The sequence below is a fragment of the Macaca fascicularis genome, chromosome 3, assembly GCF_037993035.2.
Source record: "Macaca fascicularis isolate 582-1 chromosome 3, T2T-MFA8v1.1".
NCBI classification, from domain to species: domain Eukaryota; kingdom Metazoa; phylum Chordata; class Mammalia; order Primates; family Cercopithecidae; genus Macaca; species Macaca fascicularis.
Window position 1 is genome coordinate 177,073,895 of NC_088377.1, and position 18,947 is coordinate 177,092,841.

The 18,947-nt window shown below is 34.7% G+C and overlaps 1 protein-coding gene across 6 annotated transcripts in view; it reads right to left on the minus strand.

The window, feature by feature from the left end:
• The window catches only part of CNOT4 (CCR4-NOT transcription complex subunit 4), a 143,710-nt gene that overhangs the window by 33,142 nt on the left and 91,621 nt on the right, over positions 1–18,947 (minus strand). For 3 of the 6 annotated variants that reach the window (XM_005550856.4, XM_005550854.4, XM_005550858.5), the window contains exons 7-9: positions 16,552–16,676; positions 3,555–3,612; positions 1,035–1,284 (exon numbers count right to left, since the gene is read on the minus strand). In XM_005550856.4, coding sequence (XP_005550913.1) covers positions 1,035–1,284; positions 3,555–3,612; positions 16,552–16,676 — 433 coding nt within the window. Of the gene's footprint in view, positions 1–1,034; positions 1,285–3,554; positions 3,613–16,542; positions 16,677–18,947 lie in introns of all 6 variants that reach the window. The other 3 variants (XM_005550855.4, XM_005550853.4, XM_005550857.5) reach the window with 1 other exon arrangement.

Here is an 18,947-nt window from a genome sequence, read left to right on the forward strand (position 1 = left end):
ACTCTTAAGCTACTAGCTTCAAAAACTGAATAATATAGACTGATTTTGCCAATCAAAGGAAAAAATGTACTTGACACTCCAATTATACTCTCAACCATTCATAATCAAAACCAACCTAAGTCACTTCCATGAAATAAAATAATAAATATAATTTAACAGATTTTAATTAGTAAAGTTTATTTTTTAAATGTATTTATCAAAGTACAAATAATTTTGAATATATGCTTTCTATACTAAGAAAAAATACAATTTAATTAAAAATTATTTATATTAATCCTTATAGTTTTTTGGAATTTTCTGCTCTGTAGGTGCTGTTGTCAACATTACTTTTATGCCACCTTTCATAGTAATGAGAGAATTTAGAATGGATAAAAATGGAAATGGTTCAAAAATACCATTTAGTAGTAACATAACTGTTACTACTAAATAACTTACATCTTTGTCATCTGGGGAGGGGAAATCTTAAACACAAATCTAATTAAATAAAAATACATATCTAATTAAAAATCTAAGTCCTTGCCAGGTGCAGTGCTTCATGCCTGTAATTCCAGCACTTTGGAAGGCTCAGGTGGGAGGATCACTTGAGGCCAGGAGTTCAAGACCAGCCTGGGCAATATAGCAAGACCCTGTCTCTACAAAAAATTTAAAAATTAACCAGGAGGCTGAAGTGAGAGGATCACTTGAACCCAGGGTGTGAGGCCACGGCGAGCTAAGATCATGCTACTACACTCCAGCTTGGGTGAGACAGCAAGACCTCCACCTCCAAAAAGTAAAAATAAAAATAAAAATTCCCAAAGGAATAAGCTTTTTACTATTGGTAAAATAATATAACCCTTTACTTCTGGAGAAATCTTTTAACACAGTAATTTCTAGGTCACACAACTATGTATCTAACCACCTAATTCCATTTACATTTTTATAAAAGAGAACAGAGAGGCAAAAGATAAAAATATATCCACTAATGAGTTTCATGTTAGTCTGTCAACAATATGTTAAGAGCATAATTACTAATACTTGGTACTATTGTTATATACCTGATGTGAAGAGGCTCTGTGGTTCTGGTGCTGTAGGCCAGTCACTGGATGTCTGTGGGGAGCTGGGGAAAGGAGGAAGCCCACTTGGGATAGGGTTGGGATGGCGAAAATTGTCTGAGAATAACGACTGTGACTCTGTTACTGCCCCTTCAAAAGGGGACCGTGCACTGTGATTGGATGAACTGATGGGGATGACTGGATTGGATTTTGACAAACCAGGTGGTGGTGAAGGCGTATCACTGTTAGATATCTGAATAAAAAAGGAAAACAAATAATAACTACATGTTTATACATTTTAGTAAGCCACAATTTAAAAGTTTGCAACTAAATGTATTAGAATAGTGCTTTGCAAACTGTGGTACTTGAAGATGTTTTAATGAAAGCATGAAGTTTCAGAAAAATCAATTAAATCATTAACTTACATATATACTCTTTAAAAAAATTAGTCTGCCTGAAAAGATTAAACTAGTCTCTTTTTTTAAATTTTGAGATGGAGTCTCGCTCTGCTGCCCAGGCTGGAGTGCAGTGGTGCAATCTCGGCTCACTGTAACCTCAGCCTCCCAGGTTCAAGCAATTCTCCTGCCTCAGCCTCCCAAGTAGCTGGGACTACAGGCGCGTGCCACCACGCCCGGCTAATTTTTTGTAATTTTAGTAGAGACGGGGTTTCACTGCGTTATCCAGGATGGTCTCGATCTCCTGACCTCATGATCCACCCGCCTCGGCCTCCCAAAGTGCTGGGATTACAGGCATGAGCCACCGGGCCCGGCCGTCTCCTCTCTTTTTACAACCTTACTTCTCTCACTACCAAGAAAATAATATTTCTCATTTGGGATTTTACTATAGTATTTTGCTCAAGAGTGAAAACTTTCCAGAAACCAAACACAAACTATTAGAAATACATGGATTGGTGATAAGAGAGTGACTGACTGTAAGGACTAGATCATTTTACATGCTAGGTGATTCTCAATATTTTAGTTTTCAAGAAAATTAAAGAAAGATCTAAGTTGTTTCCAAACACATCATTAAAAATAATTTTACATAATAAATCTTTCTATGATTCTTAAGGTATTTAATTCAGAAGAAATTGAAAGACTTGAGTGATACTGATATAATACTCCTCCTTCCACCTACCTATTTATATGAACAAAGTATCTCAACACATCTTAGAAAAATAAAAAACATGACCAGATTGCTGCTGCAACTTGGCTCTTTTACCAATAGGTAACATTCACCTAGAGATACACAAAAACCAATTTTAAAATGGCCCTATTCTTTATTAAGAGATGAATTTTCAATATAATTTTACTATTTATTACTACTTGTTTCATGGTTTTTAAAATTAAAATCTACATTTATGTATAGTGTCATCTCAATACTACTAATAAAATTCAGAAGACAAAAACTGGCATTTGAAGTCTGTGACCGCAAAAACATCTTTATTTCAATTCAAAAATGTATATGCCTATTTTTAAGAGAAGTATATGCTTTTCAAGCAAAAACTATACTGCATTAAGATAAAACTCTATAATAACAGAGAAAAATTAGTTCACAGAGAAAAAAATGTAAAACGTCTGATTGTTAAAGGAGAGCATGTGTATTTTTTTAAATGGATGACAGGATAATAAAACATGATTATGATCAAAACATTATGATGGGATATCAAAACATTAAATTTCTCAGATATCAGTATTTCTAATATGCTGGAAATTACATCCTTTGCAATTACTTTTAAGCCATAAAAAAAGTTAATGTGCAACTAAAATATACAAGGGGACATACAGATTTCCACATTCTTTTACAAAATGTGTCAGGAAAACATTTGGAAAAGCATTATATTTTAGATCTCTAAGTTTTTCACAAATACTGTGGAGGACTGGCTATTCTTTATGGAAGGGACTAAATTACATTTATTTTACCAATGTAAGAAGATGTATAGAAACTCAAGGAGTGAAAAACTAGCAAAACAAAAAAAGGTCCCTGAGCAACAAGACAAGATGACATAAAGCATGCTCTAATGGTCAGCACTCCACTCAGTTTCACAGTAGATTCAACTTTGAACAGCTTATCTGGCTTATCATTTCAAAGCTGAAAGTCATTTGGGGGAAATAAGAAGGGAAACTGTTAGGAACAAATACACTTGACTGAAAAAGAAAATTAAAGTAGACAGCAAGGGGCAAGGGGACTATGTAGTGTAGGAATACAATTCTTAAAAGCAAGAACTCAGAAGGCATGCTAGCCTGGGACCATTTGGCACAGGGTCAAGAAGACCAATAACGTTAGCAGACTCTAAAGATAATAATATCTGGTCATAATGATAATTCTGAGTCATTAAAAAAGTGTTAAGCTGTGCTCTATATATTCTGGGGGAAAAAGGCTAATTATAATATGATTAATAATGATGAGCATCAAAAGTGTTTTTAAATTGTGTCAGTAAAGTATTTTTAGAAAATTCACCTGCATGGAATACCTTGCTTTCGGAGTATGGCAAATAAATCAAGTGATACTGTATTCAAATCTTACCTGCTGGGAATTATCACCATTCCCTATACTGAGAGAATCTGAAGGTTTGTCAATGGGGCTGTAAAAAGAAAACAAATCGAATAAAATCAGAATAAAGTCCTTCTCCTACAATAAAAACAAACTCCTCAAAAGCCAAAAAAAAAAAAAACAACTAACCAGACACTTTACCATCTCAACAAATGTTTACTGAGGTACTGGGAAGTAAAACACTGATTAAATGTTGAGGACACAAAGAAGTACAGGTTGAGCATCCCAAATCCGAAAATCCAAAATCCGAACTGCTTCAAAATTTGAAGCTTATTGCATGCTGACGTGACACTCAAAGAAAATTGGTCACTAGAGCATTTCAGATTTCAGATTCTCAGATTCGGGGTGTTCACCCAATAAGTATAATGCAAGTATCCCAAAATCCAAAAGAAAAAATTTCTGAAATCCAAAACACTTCTGTTCCCAAGAATTTTGAACTAGGGATACTCAACCTGTATAAAATCTCTACCCTTAAGGAACTTACATTCTAATTAGAGTCTCCAACAACAATCGGTAAAACAATAGCTTATAGGGGAAAAAAGGTACTGCTTACAATAGATCAAAAGTCTAATCTACCATTTATTTTTGTGCATGTGATAAACATAGTCCCCATTTCAGCTTTTGAAATAATACTGACATTTTTCCAGGTGTTTGACAGAGGGCATAAAAGTTATTTAAATATTCTCTATAGGTTTTTAAGAGCAATGTTTTATTTTAATATATCTATACACTAATCATAACCCTAGAGAAGGCATGTCAAATGAGACAAAAGAAACACTTTTGGGCAAACTACTGATTCAAACAAAAACATTAACATTTTATTTTCATATAGAGAAAATGTAGCACCATGATAAAGTAAGAGAATCACTGACTTCAAATCCATTTTATCTTGTCTGACTTAAAGACAAAATAAACTCTCTATAACTTTGTGCTGCAACAGTGTACTGATATCATTCCTATAACTAACTTTGACTCAGCACATGAACAAAAATAGTCATGTGTTGCTTAATGATGGGATACATTTTGAGACATGCATTGACAGGTGATTTTGTCATTGTGGAAACATTAAAGTGTGCACTCACATAAACCTAGATGGCATGGTCTACTATACACCGAGGCTATATAGTGCCTAGTGCTCCTACACTGCCAACCTGTACAGCATGTTACTGTTTTGAACACTGTAGGCAATGTAACATAAGGGTAAGCATTTGTGTATCTAAATATATCTAAAAATAGAAAAGGTACAGTGAAAAAGTTATTTATAATTATATAGAACCACCATTGTATATGTGGTCCATCCACTGTTGACCAAAACAAAACACTGTTATGCAGTACATGACTATCGTTACTCAAATGTGTTGTTCTGATACTGTGTTAGAGGAAAAAAATTAAGATTCCAAATTTCTTAAAATTATTTTATTCCCTGAAAATATATACGGAGTCCCCTTTCAAATAGATAACTTACTGGTACCATATTTAATTGCTCTAAAAAAAAAAATCTAACAAGGGCTAGTACCCAATCTGAATCCCAGGTGCATCTTCTGCAGACAATGCCAGATGTTCTTGATCATAAGCAAACAGATTTGAAATTTACTTGAAGAGCATTTTTATTTACTATTCATAAAATAGCAATAAATCAATGAATATTAAGTAATGTGGGTAATGCAAACAGTTTAAAGATATAGCCCTGAGCCCACTAAGTTTAGAAGTATTGGGGGGAAAGAAGATAAGTGCACAAAGAAGGTAAGTACAAACAAACATCAGCCAGTTCTTGCTATCAAATGAATTGTTTAAACAAACAAACAAAAATGCCATCAATCTTTAGAAGAAAGCAAAGCTACTACAAGTAGGGCAACTAGGGAAAGTTTCCTAGGGGAGTTCAAATTTAAGTAGGTCCTTAAAAAGATTTACCCAGCAGGAGAAGAACGGGGGAAAGGGGAAAGAACAGCATTAAAGGCAGGAATACCTCCTGTGTCAAGGGTCAAAATGTCGGAGACAGTGTTGGGAGAGCTAAATATTTAGTCTAGCTGACAAATGGGATAGCTGGAATAATAATGGAAGGTAAGGACAGAAAGGTAAACACAGGTTAGGCTCCAGAGGCCACAGAAATGACCTAAATAAGCAGTGTTTTAGAAAGATTAATTCGGTGGCAGAACATAATAGCGATAATCCGAGATAAACTTGCACTATACTTACACTATGGTAATAAGGGCTTCAAGCTGAGAGAAAGAGGTAATAATAGAAACAAAAGGCTAAAAGAAAGATATTACAAAGGACAATTTCTAGTGTCTGGATCTTGGTTCATCTTCCCAGCCACCACCCAATTTAGTGCTTCCATAAGAGCACTAAATAATAATTTTCAATATAAATGAGGTCAGTCTTGCTAACGGCTAGGACAACATATGAAAATATTACATGAAAAATAAATCTTAAGGATGTTTCTGGATTACGACTAATTAGAATAACTTATATCACCTTGTCCACCATCCCAACTGCAATTTCCTAAGCACTGATTCATAATACTTTATGCTTTATCTGGGAAAGTTTTATGAAAGATGTTTTAAAATTTGTAGATTGTGTTATGTATCCGATAATAGCTGCTGAAAAATCAGGACTATGGCAAGAAACCAGTAAAGGTATGTTCTACTTAGTTTTACTATATTCTTCTCAATTTATTTTAACAATAACAAATTAAGGGAATAATAAATGAAAAGCTTAAAGAATAAAGATAGAACTAGAAATTATTTTATTTTCTATGTGGGCTATAAAAAGTCAATTATAGTTACTCCTGGTATTATATTAATAATTGGAACTATCAGTGGAAAAGAATAAAAGAAAGATAGGAGAATCCCTGAAAATACATGGGTAACCCCAATAGAAAGAAAAACCATATTTACAAATTTCAAAAAATGTGAACTCCTTGTTTCTCTAATGGTTGGAGAGAAAATAGTTATCTCGAGACTATGACCAACAGGTCAGAGTCCTCACAACTCCACTGGCATCAGTTGTAGAACTTCCTTCCTCATTAAGCACTGAGTCTCCTTAAGCTGTGGTCATATTAATAAATTTCTTTTACTTTCAGCATCCACCTACCCATTATCATGCTAAGAGGGTAACAGCTAAGAAAATAAAAACTTTAATAAATACCAGATTTACTCATGAAGACAGTATTCCATGAAATGGACTATTCCCTGGTCAAAAATTGCCAGGTCCCAATGTTATCAGATATAAGAATTTGGATGCACTAAGATAAACTGCACAGGGCTTTTTAAATTTAAAAACAAACAAAAAACCTACAGGTTTTCTTAAATCAACCTCTTTCTACTGCACTAAACAAAATTACTTGCATTTTGAAGCTAATGTTTTGTTGTTCATTCCATTTTCAATGGGAGACTTTTTTTAAAAAAACCATTTGTACAGCACAAAGCAGTGGGGCAGAAGTTGCCTAGTGAGGGAAAAAGCCAGAAAAGTGTTTGAAAAATTGAAGACACCAATTCTATCCTCAAGGATAGAAGGAAAGAAAAGCAGATAATGTAAACTGAACTAAAACAAAGAATGAGAGAGGCAAAAACACAGGTTGACAACCATCTCTGAAAAGGCTAGGAGTTGAGAAGACTGACTACACCTGTACTTCACTCATACAATGAAACTGTCATGATCTGAGAAAGAGAAATCAAGTCCATAAATACCATGCAGTTCATTGAAAAGTACAGGATTCAAGTGGGACTAAGAAGTACTAAAAGGTAATCCGGTCTCATAACACGATCAAGATATTCCCAGAAGCCAATGCTGTATGTATAAATCCCTGTACATAAAAATTCAAAAGCATGTATTTTCATACAAATGATATCACTAATTTTTTTTTTAAGTTTCAGTCCTAAATTGTTTTTAAAATCCATAGTAGGCCGGGCGCGGTGGCTCAAGCCTGTAATCCCAGCACTTTGGGAGGCCGAGGCGGGCGGATCACGAGGTCAGAAGATCGAGACCATCCTGGCTAACACGGTGAAACCCCGTCTCTACTAAAAATACAAAAAGAAATTAGCCGGGCGTGGTGGCGGGCGCCTGTAGTCCCAGCTACTCCGGAGGCTGAGGCAGGAGAATGGCGTGAACCCGGGAGGCGGAGCTTGCAGTGAGCCGAGATCGCGCCACTGCACTCCAGTCTGGGCGACAGAGCGAGACTCCGTCTCAAAAAAAAAAAAAAAAAAAAAAAAAAAAAAAAAAATAAAATCCATAGTAAGACTCCATCTTTTTTTTTTTTTTTTTTTTTTGAGACAGAGTCTTGCTCTGTTGCCCAGGCTGGAGTGCAGTAGCACTATCTTGGCTCACTGCAACCTCCACATCCCAGATGCAAGTGATTCTTGTGCCTCAGCCTCCCAAGTAGCTGAGATTACAGGTGTATGCTGCCATGCCTGGCTAATTTTTGTATTTTTAGTAGAGGCGGGGTTTCGTCATGTTGACCAGGATGGTCTCAACCTCCTGGCCTCAAGTGATCTGCCAGGCTTGGCCTCCCAAAGTGCTGGGATTCAGGTGTGAGCCACAGCACCTGGCTGAGATTACATATTTCTCAGGAGCAAATATTTGTAAATTAACCCATAAGTGCAACAGAGCTTTTTAAAATATGTACATGCACAAAATATATACATATTTATTTATTTAAAGTAAAAAGTATATATCCGGACTCCATCATGGGAATTCTATTCAATTAGTCTAAATTGAGGCATCTGGTATTTGATGATCACTGCAACAAAGGAAGAGAAGAGGAACACAATGAAAAAGCATCAAGACTCCTCAAAGTCTCTCAAATTATTAGATTTCACAAGTAGAAGGAAATCATTAAAATCAAATTTAAATACTTTGTTTTACAGATAAAGAAATCAAATTCAAAACTGTCTGCAAACAGGTAGTCACTGACACAGCTGGGTCTCAGTTTGGATTTGTAAATGTTCAGCCAAGTTTTGATTTCTTCTAACTTGCTCCAAAGGCAATGCTTCAATTTTACTTTCTTTTACTACTTCCTTAATGGTGATGATTGCTTTAAAACATTTGCAACATAAACCAATTACATAGTAGAAGAATCAAAGAAAAAACATTTTCAAGGAGCGGGGTGGACTAAAAAAAAGAAGGTTTAGTTCTTCTGCTTACCAAATTCAAAAGAAAAACAGTCAAAGTGACTTACTGATTTTTACTTGCATTTTAAACAAAAGATAAAATTTACTTACATTTTAAACATAAAATTTACATAAGAATAAAAGTCAATATAACAGACATTTCCAAATTTCAGTCATGTTACTGTATACACAAATACATATTCATTTTGCTTCTAAATTAAATACTACCACAGATAATCATTTCAAAGAATCTATCTTAATTTTACCGTTTACCAGAGTCCCTAAGTAATTCTGAGATATATTTAAACACTTGCTAAGACAAAGGATATATTTAAGTTATCAACAGGTAAAACTTGCCTTTACAGAATATACTTTGACACAGGCTTCAAATACACATTAACATTTAAAGTATTACTTTGCTACTAAAACATGGCCACATCTAAGTGGTATAATTAGCTATTAACAGAATAAGAAGCTGGGTGCAGCACGACGTGCCTATAGTCCCAGTTACTCAGGAGGCTGAGGCAGGAGATCACTTGACCTCAGGAATTAGAAGCCAGCCTGGGCAACACAGCAAGATCCTGTCTCTTTAGAATAAATAAAAAAATAAAATAATAAAATAAAAGGGCACGAAAAATACACCTCATTAAACCTAGAATGATTGTAGTTGTGTAAATATGATTTTAATTAGAATTTTCTCATAATCCCATGATCTACTTAACACAAATGAAAATAAATGTTTTGGTAACTATTAAGTACAAAGAACTTGTTTTTAATAATAAGGTCAAAATATGGACATCTACTATCCTAAACACATCACAAAATGTGGTAACCTTTCAAAAACAGCAAGTCTCCACTTATTCATAAATCCTGTATTTCAGTAATACACTTAATCTTTTTAAAAGATTTATATTTAAGTTAAACCTAAACACACTTATTTGCTTTACTTTTATTCTAGTAAATAAGGGCGCATACACATACAACCCTATCTTTAACTGCCCTTTAACCCCACACTCATTCCACCCCACCCTCTGGAACAAATGCTTTAGACAAGTGGTTCTAACTTCTTTTTTGACCATATTCTAGTTAGGTGGGGCAAGATATCCCAGTTCACTTACTAGTTTTTCACTGTATATGCACATATGCACTAACTCTGTATATAGCCAAATACAACATAGGAAGAAAACTTTTTAAGAGAAATAAGGAAGATTCTGAGATATAAACTCAGAAAAATCTAGTAATCCACTGATTTTAATGTAAATATAAAATCTTAGCAAACTTTAATTCACCTACTTAATTTACTAGTCCATTTCTCATGGCACCTGACCATATTTTGAGAATCACTGCTTTATTCCACTCCTGAATTCACCTCTAATATATCTAGAGGTATCAGCAGACCAGTGCCCTCTACACCAATATTTAATTGATAACTATTTTTAGGTCAGTCCTCTCTCTCAAAAAATGTGCACAGGTGCAAAATTTTACATAAAATTTCAGTGTTCACAAATATCCTGAGGCCTATTCATAATCTAACAATCTCTGCTTGAGACTTTTTTCTACAAATCTATGAACTATGCCTTTTCTAAATCTCAAGAGTTTTACCAAATAATGTCAGGGTATGAGAACAGAATTCATGCGGTGACCACTCCCGTTCTGCTGAATTAATAAGGTACTCTGACTATACCTTCAGTCTATCAGAGATTATACTTGATTTTCAGTAAGGATATAGCTGTAATTTTATTTTAAAAGATGTGTACTCCTTCTCAAATGTAATAAAAATTGATAAATTCCTACAGAAGCTTCACTTTCACCATTTCTCTAGCTAATCCATTACTGCCACCAATCTGTGGCTCAGAGAAAGTTTTGCTAAAAATAACATCAATTCCTTGGAATTTACAATCCATCCACTACATCTGTCTTCAGGTAATAAGCCTCAAGCACCAGAGATTTTCAAAATCAAACTACATAGTTATGGCATAGTTTCATTTAAGCGAATTTGATTTATGTTTTAAAAACTTTTTACTAAGAGTTGCTCTTAAGAATTTTACCTCTTCTAGACTGAAGAGTGGGAGAATGAGGGATGAGCTTGGACTTTAAAGTCACAGAGACTTTGATCAGAATCTTGTCTACTGCTTATTTGTGTGGGATACTGGTAAACTGTTTAAACTCTTTGAGACTTGGTTTTTTTACCTGTAGTAAGAAAACAATATATACCACACAGGCCTACTGAGGATATTAAATGAACACAGAAGACTCAAAACCTTTATTCCACCCTCGTTCCACCTAAGTCTAAAGCTGAACATCTCCATTTCCTCAATGATGACTTGTTTCAGCCACAATAGCAAGTCACAACCACTTACACTGACTGATCTGCATACCCCACAATTCTTGTAACTAGGCCTGCTCACTGTCTTGGGCACAGCAGCCTACCTAGTTACTATTCCTTTCACAGCTGGTACTTAAATAGCATCTCAATCTAAATGAAGATATTTCAAAGCACCAAACTTAAAAATAATAAAATAGCCAGTCCTTAAGCATCATTACTGCAAGGCTTCATCACTTCCCCACTCTCATTACTTGTATTCATCATTTCAAAGCAACTTATTCATAGCACATACATAGTTCAAAACTCATTATGACTGATACACTCTCGAATTCATAATAATGAAGGGGAGCAGATGATAAATTCCTTTTTTAGAATTTTCTGCTCACTAGGTGAAACAGGAGCAAAATATATTATAGAAAAATTCACTTACTAACATATATGTGTATACGGGGACCATGTCAGGACCATGTCAGGGTTCACTGAGGATTAATAGCTATGGTACTCTTAAGATTTGTACTCTGGCTTAATTGAAAATAAGAGAAAATCACATTTTAAGCTTAGTGTCTCAATCTATAAGGTTCCAGGCTTTGCTTTCTTGCAATTCTTTCTGTAAAACTGCTACCCACTATCTAGGAATGCCAAGAAATGTGTAAATGAAACCTTTCTTTGAGTTTTTTTCCTAGAAAGTTTAAGTTTTAACTTACCTTGAAGAAGAAGAAACCCATCTCTTGGGTAGGACCTTGGAAGGAAAGAGTTACACTGCTCATCACTCTAATTTGGCAAGTCTTTCCTGTGAGAAGAAATCTTATCTAAAAATTCATCCCTACTACCTACTGCCTCTGTATGCCTACCCTGGGTAATGGCAGTGTGGAAGTGGAGACCAAAGCACACGTTTCGCTATGACTGACAGTCAGCCAAAGGCTTACTCTCTGTAACTTGGGCCATTAATTGTCACTTAATAAACTTGGGTAACTGCGTTAAAACAGAAAACACTCCCCACCTCGCCCCGCAAAAAAAAAAAAAAAAAAAGTTTCTATATCATGTACTTATGCAAAGCATGTACATCTATGTCAAAATTTGCTCTGGCCAGGCACAGTGGCTCATACCTGTAATCCCAGCACTTTGGGAGGCCAAGGCGAGCGAATCGCTTGAGCCCAGGAGTTTGAGACCAGCCTGGGCAACATGGTGAAATGCCATCTCTACAAAAAAGAGAAAAATTAACTGAGTGTGGTGGTGTGTACCTGTAGTCCCAGCTATTCAGAAGGCTGAGGTGGGATAATAGTTTGAGCCTGGGAGGTCAAGGCTGCAGTGAGCTATGATCGCATCACTGTGCTCCAGCCTAGGTGACAGCAAGACTCTCAAAGAATTTTTTTTATTCTGATTCCAGCTGAGGTTCTACAGCACTGGCTTTGGGCAAAATTAGTAAATGAGTTTACTTGTTTTATATTTCCTCTTTTCCTCCTGTTTCCCCCTTTACAACTTGTGGCTTCTAGACATTCTCCTGCTACCAACACAGTTATGAATGTGCTCTACAGACTACCTGACTATAATAAAAGGCAAAGTCAGTAAAATATTAGCAGATCTATTAATAACTGATCACGAAAATAAGTAAATAATATAGTTTGAATGTATGTCCCCACCAAATCTCGTGTTGAATTATAATCCCCAATGTTGGAGGTGGGGCCTGGTGGGAGGCATTTCAATCGTGGGGGTGGACCTCTCATGAATGGCTTGGGCCATCCCCTTGGTGATGAGTAAGCTCTTGCTCTGAGTTCACAGGAGATCTGGTCATTTAAAAGTGTATGGTACCTTCCCCCACAACCCCCTCCCTCTTGCTTTTGCTGTATATGATATGCCTGCCTCCTGCTTTGCCCAGAAGCCAAGTGATGTCAGCACCATGCTTGTACAGCCTGTAGAACTGTGAGCCAATTGAATCTCTCTTCTTTATAAATTATCCAGTCTCAAGTGAACAGACTAAACACAGTAAAAGCTAACTACTTGTTATAAATGCCAAAGATACTTTTGGTAAATTGCAATATTCATTTCTAATCTAAAGGAAAAAAGTCTCAATAAATTAGGAATAACAAGGTATTTCATAGTGTGATTAAAAATACCCATCTCAAGTAAATGATCAAAATCATCCTTAAAGAGTAAATAAAACACTAGAGACATCCCCATAAAAGTAAAGTATGAGGCAAGAACACCTGCTAGTGCTACCAGTCTAACACTGTTTTTGCATTGTTTAGCCTAAGGATTTTTCAAACAGAAAGAGGTGGTAGGAGATCCAATACAGTAAAACAGGAAAAAGAAAATCTTTCCTGAAAGGCACAAGAGAGATATGCTATGCTAATGGTTGGGAGAAGTCAATGTTTTGTTTTTGTTTTTTTGTAGAGACAGGGGTCTTGCTTTGTTGTCCAGGCTGCTCTCGAACTCCTGGCCTGAAGTGATCCTCCTGTCAAAGCCTCACAAAGTTCTGGGATTACAAGCATGTGCCACCAGGCCCAGCCCAGTGTCATAGAATATAAATTCTTCCAAAACTGATTTATAAATTCAACGTATTTTGAAACACAAATAATTGATCAACTGATTGGGGAAGTTCATATCTCTATAACTCATATAAAACTTTTAAACACACAAATAAAACATGGGAAACATATAAACTCACTGTGCATAAAAAGTCCACTCTGTTAATCAAATACAAGTTAAAATGAGACAGCTTTTTTTGTTTATCAAATTGGCAAGTATGCAGAAGGAAAAAAAAAATACCCAATTCAAGGAAATAGGTACTCTCATACTCTGACTCAGCAGTTCTATTTGCAGGAACAATCAAAGCTATAACCATTTATATGTTACAACCATATAACATTTATATGTAAAGATATTCATGACAGTGTTATAAATAATAACAAAGTCAACATAACATACAACAGCAGAAGACTGGCTTAATAAATTTAAAATATGAACATATAGTGAAATACTATGTAGCCATAAAAAATTATGTTTTAGTGACATGGGGAAATTATTCATAATAATATGTATTAGGTTTTCAAATGTAACAAACCAAGGTACTCTGTGTATAATGGTATACATGCATTCACAAGAAGAAAAAAGACTAAGAAAATACACAATGCAAGGAATTAGTGTATAAGAAAATACATTAACACTTTACAAATTTATATTTTACAATAATTTGTATTTATTCATGCATTCATCTTTCAACCTACTTATTGGGGTTCAGGATTGTAGGTGGCCAGAGCCCATCCTAGCAAATCAGAGGGCAAAGCAGGAACCAACCTTGGCAGGGTCCCCTCACACACATAAACACTCACACTCACTCACAATGGGATAATTTGGACATGTCAATTCACTTAACGTGCACAGCTTTGGGATGTGGGAGGAAACCAGAGTGCCTAGAGAAAATCCACGCAGACATGGGGAGAACAGGCAAAGTCCACAGAGGCAGTGGCCCCAGCTGGGAATTGATTTTTTTCTCATCAACATTGTAACAAAACAACACTGAATGAAAAGGCATTATTGGAGGGCATGCTATACACAAATCACTTTCAGTGAAAAGTTCTGGGTATTAAGATCATATGTAATATTCATTTTATTCTGTATGCTTTCATAAATTTTTCGTATTTCCTTCAATAAAAACGTATTAGTTTTATATTCAGAAGACAACAAATGTTATTTCAAAGAGATCATCTAAATTTTAAATTTTTGCTCTGAAATCACCAGGGGCTATAAAACGCAGAATATGAGTTAAATTAGAATGACAACATTTTCGCCGGGCGCGGTGGCTCAAGCCTGTAATCCCAGCACTTTGGGAGGCCGAGATGGGCGGATCACGAGGTCAGGAGATCGAGAGACGATCCCGGCTAACACGGTGAAACCCCGTCTCTACTAAAAATATACAAAAAAATAGCCGGGCGAGGTGGCGGGCGCCTGTAGTCCCAGCTACTCGGGAGGCTGAGGCAGGAGAATGGCGTGAACCCGGGAGGCGGAGCTTGCAGTGAGCTGAGATCCGGCCACTGCACTCCAGCCTGGGTGACAGAGCAAGACTCCGTCTCAAAAAAAAAAAAAAAAAAAGAATGACAACATTTTCAATGCAAACAATGATGTGCATAAATGTTAAAAGTATCTGAAATAAACCACTGTTTACTACAATAACTTCATTCTTATACTAAGCACTACAGAGATGGCAACCAGTAAGGTAAATAATAGCATATGGTTTGTCATAAAATAACCATACAGGGTTAGAAAAGGGTGGGTACAAAAGATTAAAGGAAAAGATCAAAGCTTGTCAAACCAGAAAGATCCGTTTTGACTTGGCTTTTATTCTTAGCTTTGATATAAACAAATTTTACATAGTTTGCTATACAGTAACTTTATATTTTGCTTTGTGGTCTATTTTATATTTATTTATATTTACATACACATGTGCATATATGTTTATGTGTATAATTTGGTTTTTAATAATTTAAATAATCTTTACTATCAAAATGAATAAACACAGACTTCAAAATTTAAAGACAAGAATGTGTTTTTGAAGAAATGGACTCAGACAATAATCCATTTAGTTATTATTAGCTATATTTGAAAATAGTTCTTACATTATTTTAGCACCCAATAGACACTGGGCTATAATATTTAACACCTAGACATTAAAACAACATTCAAACAAATTTAACTTTGGAATTTAAAAAAAAGATCATCAACATAAATTAATTACAATATTTACTTTTAAAATTCATTTGATAAAAGTTAAACTTATCAAATAAAAAATAACAAAAATCCTAACCCATCAAATTTAATGAAAGTTCAGAATAGAATAAAATCCCCAAATTATTATACTTATTAATATGATTTTCTGACAGGCCATAACAAAATATAATCCAAGATATGAAGATCACCATATCAGAATGAGACTCTCTAACTGAAGATTATAAATTTATTTAAGCATTGACACAATCTAGTTTACCCAAAACCACGATGAGGTAGAAGATAGGAGATGACTGGTCTAAGATGAGTAAGATTCTTAATGTGGGATACTCCCTTCATTTACGGGATTTAAATAACTTTAGTGATTCCTGGAACTAGATATTCTTGAATATTTGTGTCCCCAACACACAAGGCTTCCTTCAGATAACACCCACTTTCCCTTTTATAGTATTCTCCCCCTAATTATATCAAGAGAGACCTCAATTAGGTAATCAGAGCCTTTTAATACCTAAAATCTCTTAATTTTCTCTTTAACAAGGAAAGTATTCCCTGGGCTCAGAGTAGTCTGCAAATCACTGCAAAAGGTGAACCCATCAAAAAGCTAGTCTGAAGTGTTACCAGGGAAGAGTAGGCAGCAAACATTCAAACCCAGAAACTGTGACTCAACATTTCCCATACAGCTAAACAGTTCTGCATAAACGATAGACCTTGTCAACAAGGCTTTTGCCTGAAAAAGATCTAAAATGAAAAGAGAAGATCAACTGATAAGAAGGTAAGATGTCTGACTATGAGTATCAATACTTACGTATCGTACCTCTGCAGTGGTGTCACTTTGTTCTTATTTTTATCAACTGAACCCGTAGATAGCTGAAGAAAATTGGGATTTAATTTATATAATTCTTGAAGTAGCTTCTGTTCATATTCTTGGTGTTTACCCGCCTAATGAAAGAATAAATTAAAACTGCAGTGGGATTCACAAAATGGCTGGTATAAAATACTGAATAATCTTCTGAATTATTAAATATATTCTAAATAAAACAAATAAGATTTTTAAAAAATAAAACATTAAATAAATGAAATTTAAATAAATTTTTAAATAAAACAAGTAAGAGAAACCTGTGAGGATATCACAAAACTTCTAGATCAATGAAAGTCATTCCAACAAAATTACATGATATATATCTGATAAATTAAGGCATTTCATCAACCCATTTATTGTAGAGAAAAGCATATTAAGGGGAGAACATTTTTGCTAGCTCAAAAAGTGTAAGGTCCACTTTAAACCTACTTCCAAGTGTTTAATGTAAGAATTAAGTCTTGTAACAGGTCATTACTGAGTTTTCCGGAAAATCAGCCAAAATTCATGAATCTCCTTTTTAATTTGGAGATTAGCACTTGAAGTAACACATAGATGAACAGTTTTACTATATTCTTCATTATCTTGACACTAAGTAAAACTTCCATGAATTAGTTTTTACTTTCTCTTTTCTTCTACGGTTATCAAACGTAAAATAAAAATTAATGTATTTTAAACTCTAGACCAAGGGTCAGCAATTCACAGCCAGTTGCCTGTTTTTGTAAATAAAGTTTTACTGGAACACAGTCATGCCTATTCATTTATTTGGCTGTCGTTCTGCTACCGAGGCAGAGTATAGTAGTGCAACAGAGGCAGAGTAAAGTAGTTGTGACAGGAGACTACATACACAGCTCAAAAACCCTAAAATATTTACTAACTAGCCTTTACAGAAAAAGTTTGCCAACCTCTGCTCTATACACAAGAGAATGCTATGCTTACTCTAGCTGGGTAGGTGTACATCAAAAGGCAATGTCACAAATATTATGGGAAAAATTAGGCAAAGATTGCCTGTGGAAGCTAATTAGACACAAAAATAAATGATAATGATATTACTTTGAGTATCGTTTTACTATTTGCATGTATATCTAGACTGGAAGAATATTTTTACTTACCTTCAGGGATGTTAACTTTTTAAAAATTATGGTCTAAATAGATGTTATACAACAAAACCAAAACGGAACAAATCAAAACAATAACAAGTGAGGGCAATTGCATTTAATTGGGCGTAATTATGTCATATATACTGCACAATGCATCGTTCCCTGTTCTGAGAGGCAACTTGCTTGTTTCAATTGGACCTATAAAGATTTCCTATGACACTAAATTTTGAGTTATGCAGTAACAAGGAAAGATTTTTTGATTTTTGCCATAAAATTTATTCAAATTTCTTTCCTACATCAAGAAAGTGTTTTAACAACAACAACAAAAAATCCCCTTTTAAAGTAATTTTAAACTCAGCTACAGAAGAGCAAGATAAATTCAGGACAACATTATGAAATAAGTTTTAAATTATTTTTAAAAATACATTAGATTTGAAATTTACATTTTTAAAACACGAAAAGTCTTGAAAATTATTTCTGGAATCAATACTTCAGGAGATACGGCTTTCACTAATATCTGTGGAAAGCCATAAAGAGCTCAACTTGATATTAAAATGACTCTACAGGGGCAGTTCATAAAGACAGGTTAAATCCCATTACAAACAAGTTCCAAAGGACTGCCCATACATTTTATTTTATTGTTTAATATTACTTTAAATGAGATCAACTGGGTGGGACTTGAAAATTCTGATAGAAATTGACAGGAAATGTGAATAAAGTATACCCTCTACTAATTAAAATTTAGTTTGAAATGGTTCTACCTTAGATTTCATTCAAGAAGGTTTCATCCAAAAAACAAAAAAAGCATTTTTTAAGAAATCAGTTAAGCCATCTGTCCTTATTAAATATCAGATAGATCTTATTTGAACATTGTTTTTGAATCATAAAGACCATACTGTCAAGAAAACTCTGATGTATTTATTATAATGGGATTTAATCTGTACTAGCTCCAAGTCAAAAAAGGTAATACTCCATTTAACAATCTTTTCTTAAAGGAGCCCCTACCAGACTTTCTCTAGTTTGACCTGGAGAATGAAAGGTAGCAATGAATGCCCCCCACCTTCTAAATGAGAAGTATTCCTGAAAAGTCCACAGCAACAATCTGAAGTCCTCATCTACAATAGGGAAGTGCAGCATTGTGCTTTGGTATAATCCTCATTTAATATGTCGTATGGTCAACATTTTTACTTGTTAAGGCATGTTTATACTACAAATTGAAAGGAGACAGGAGAAGAGGAAATGTAAAAAAGAACA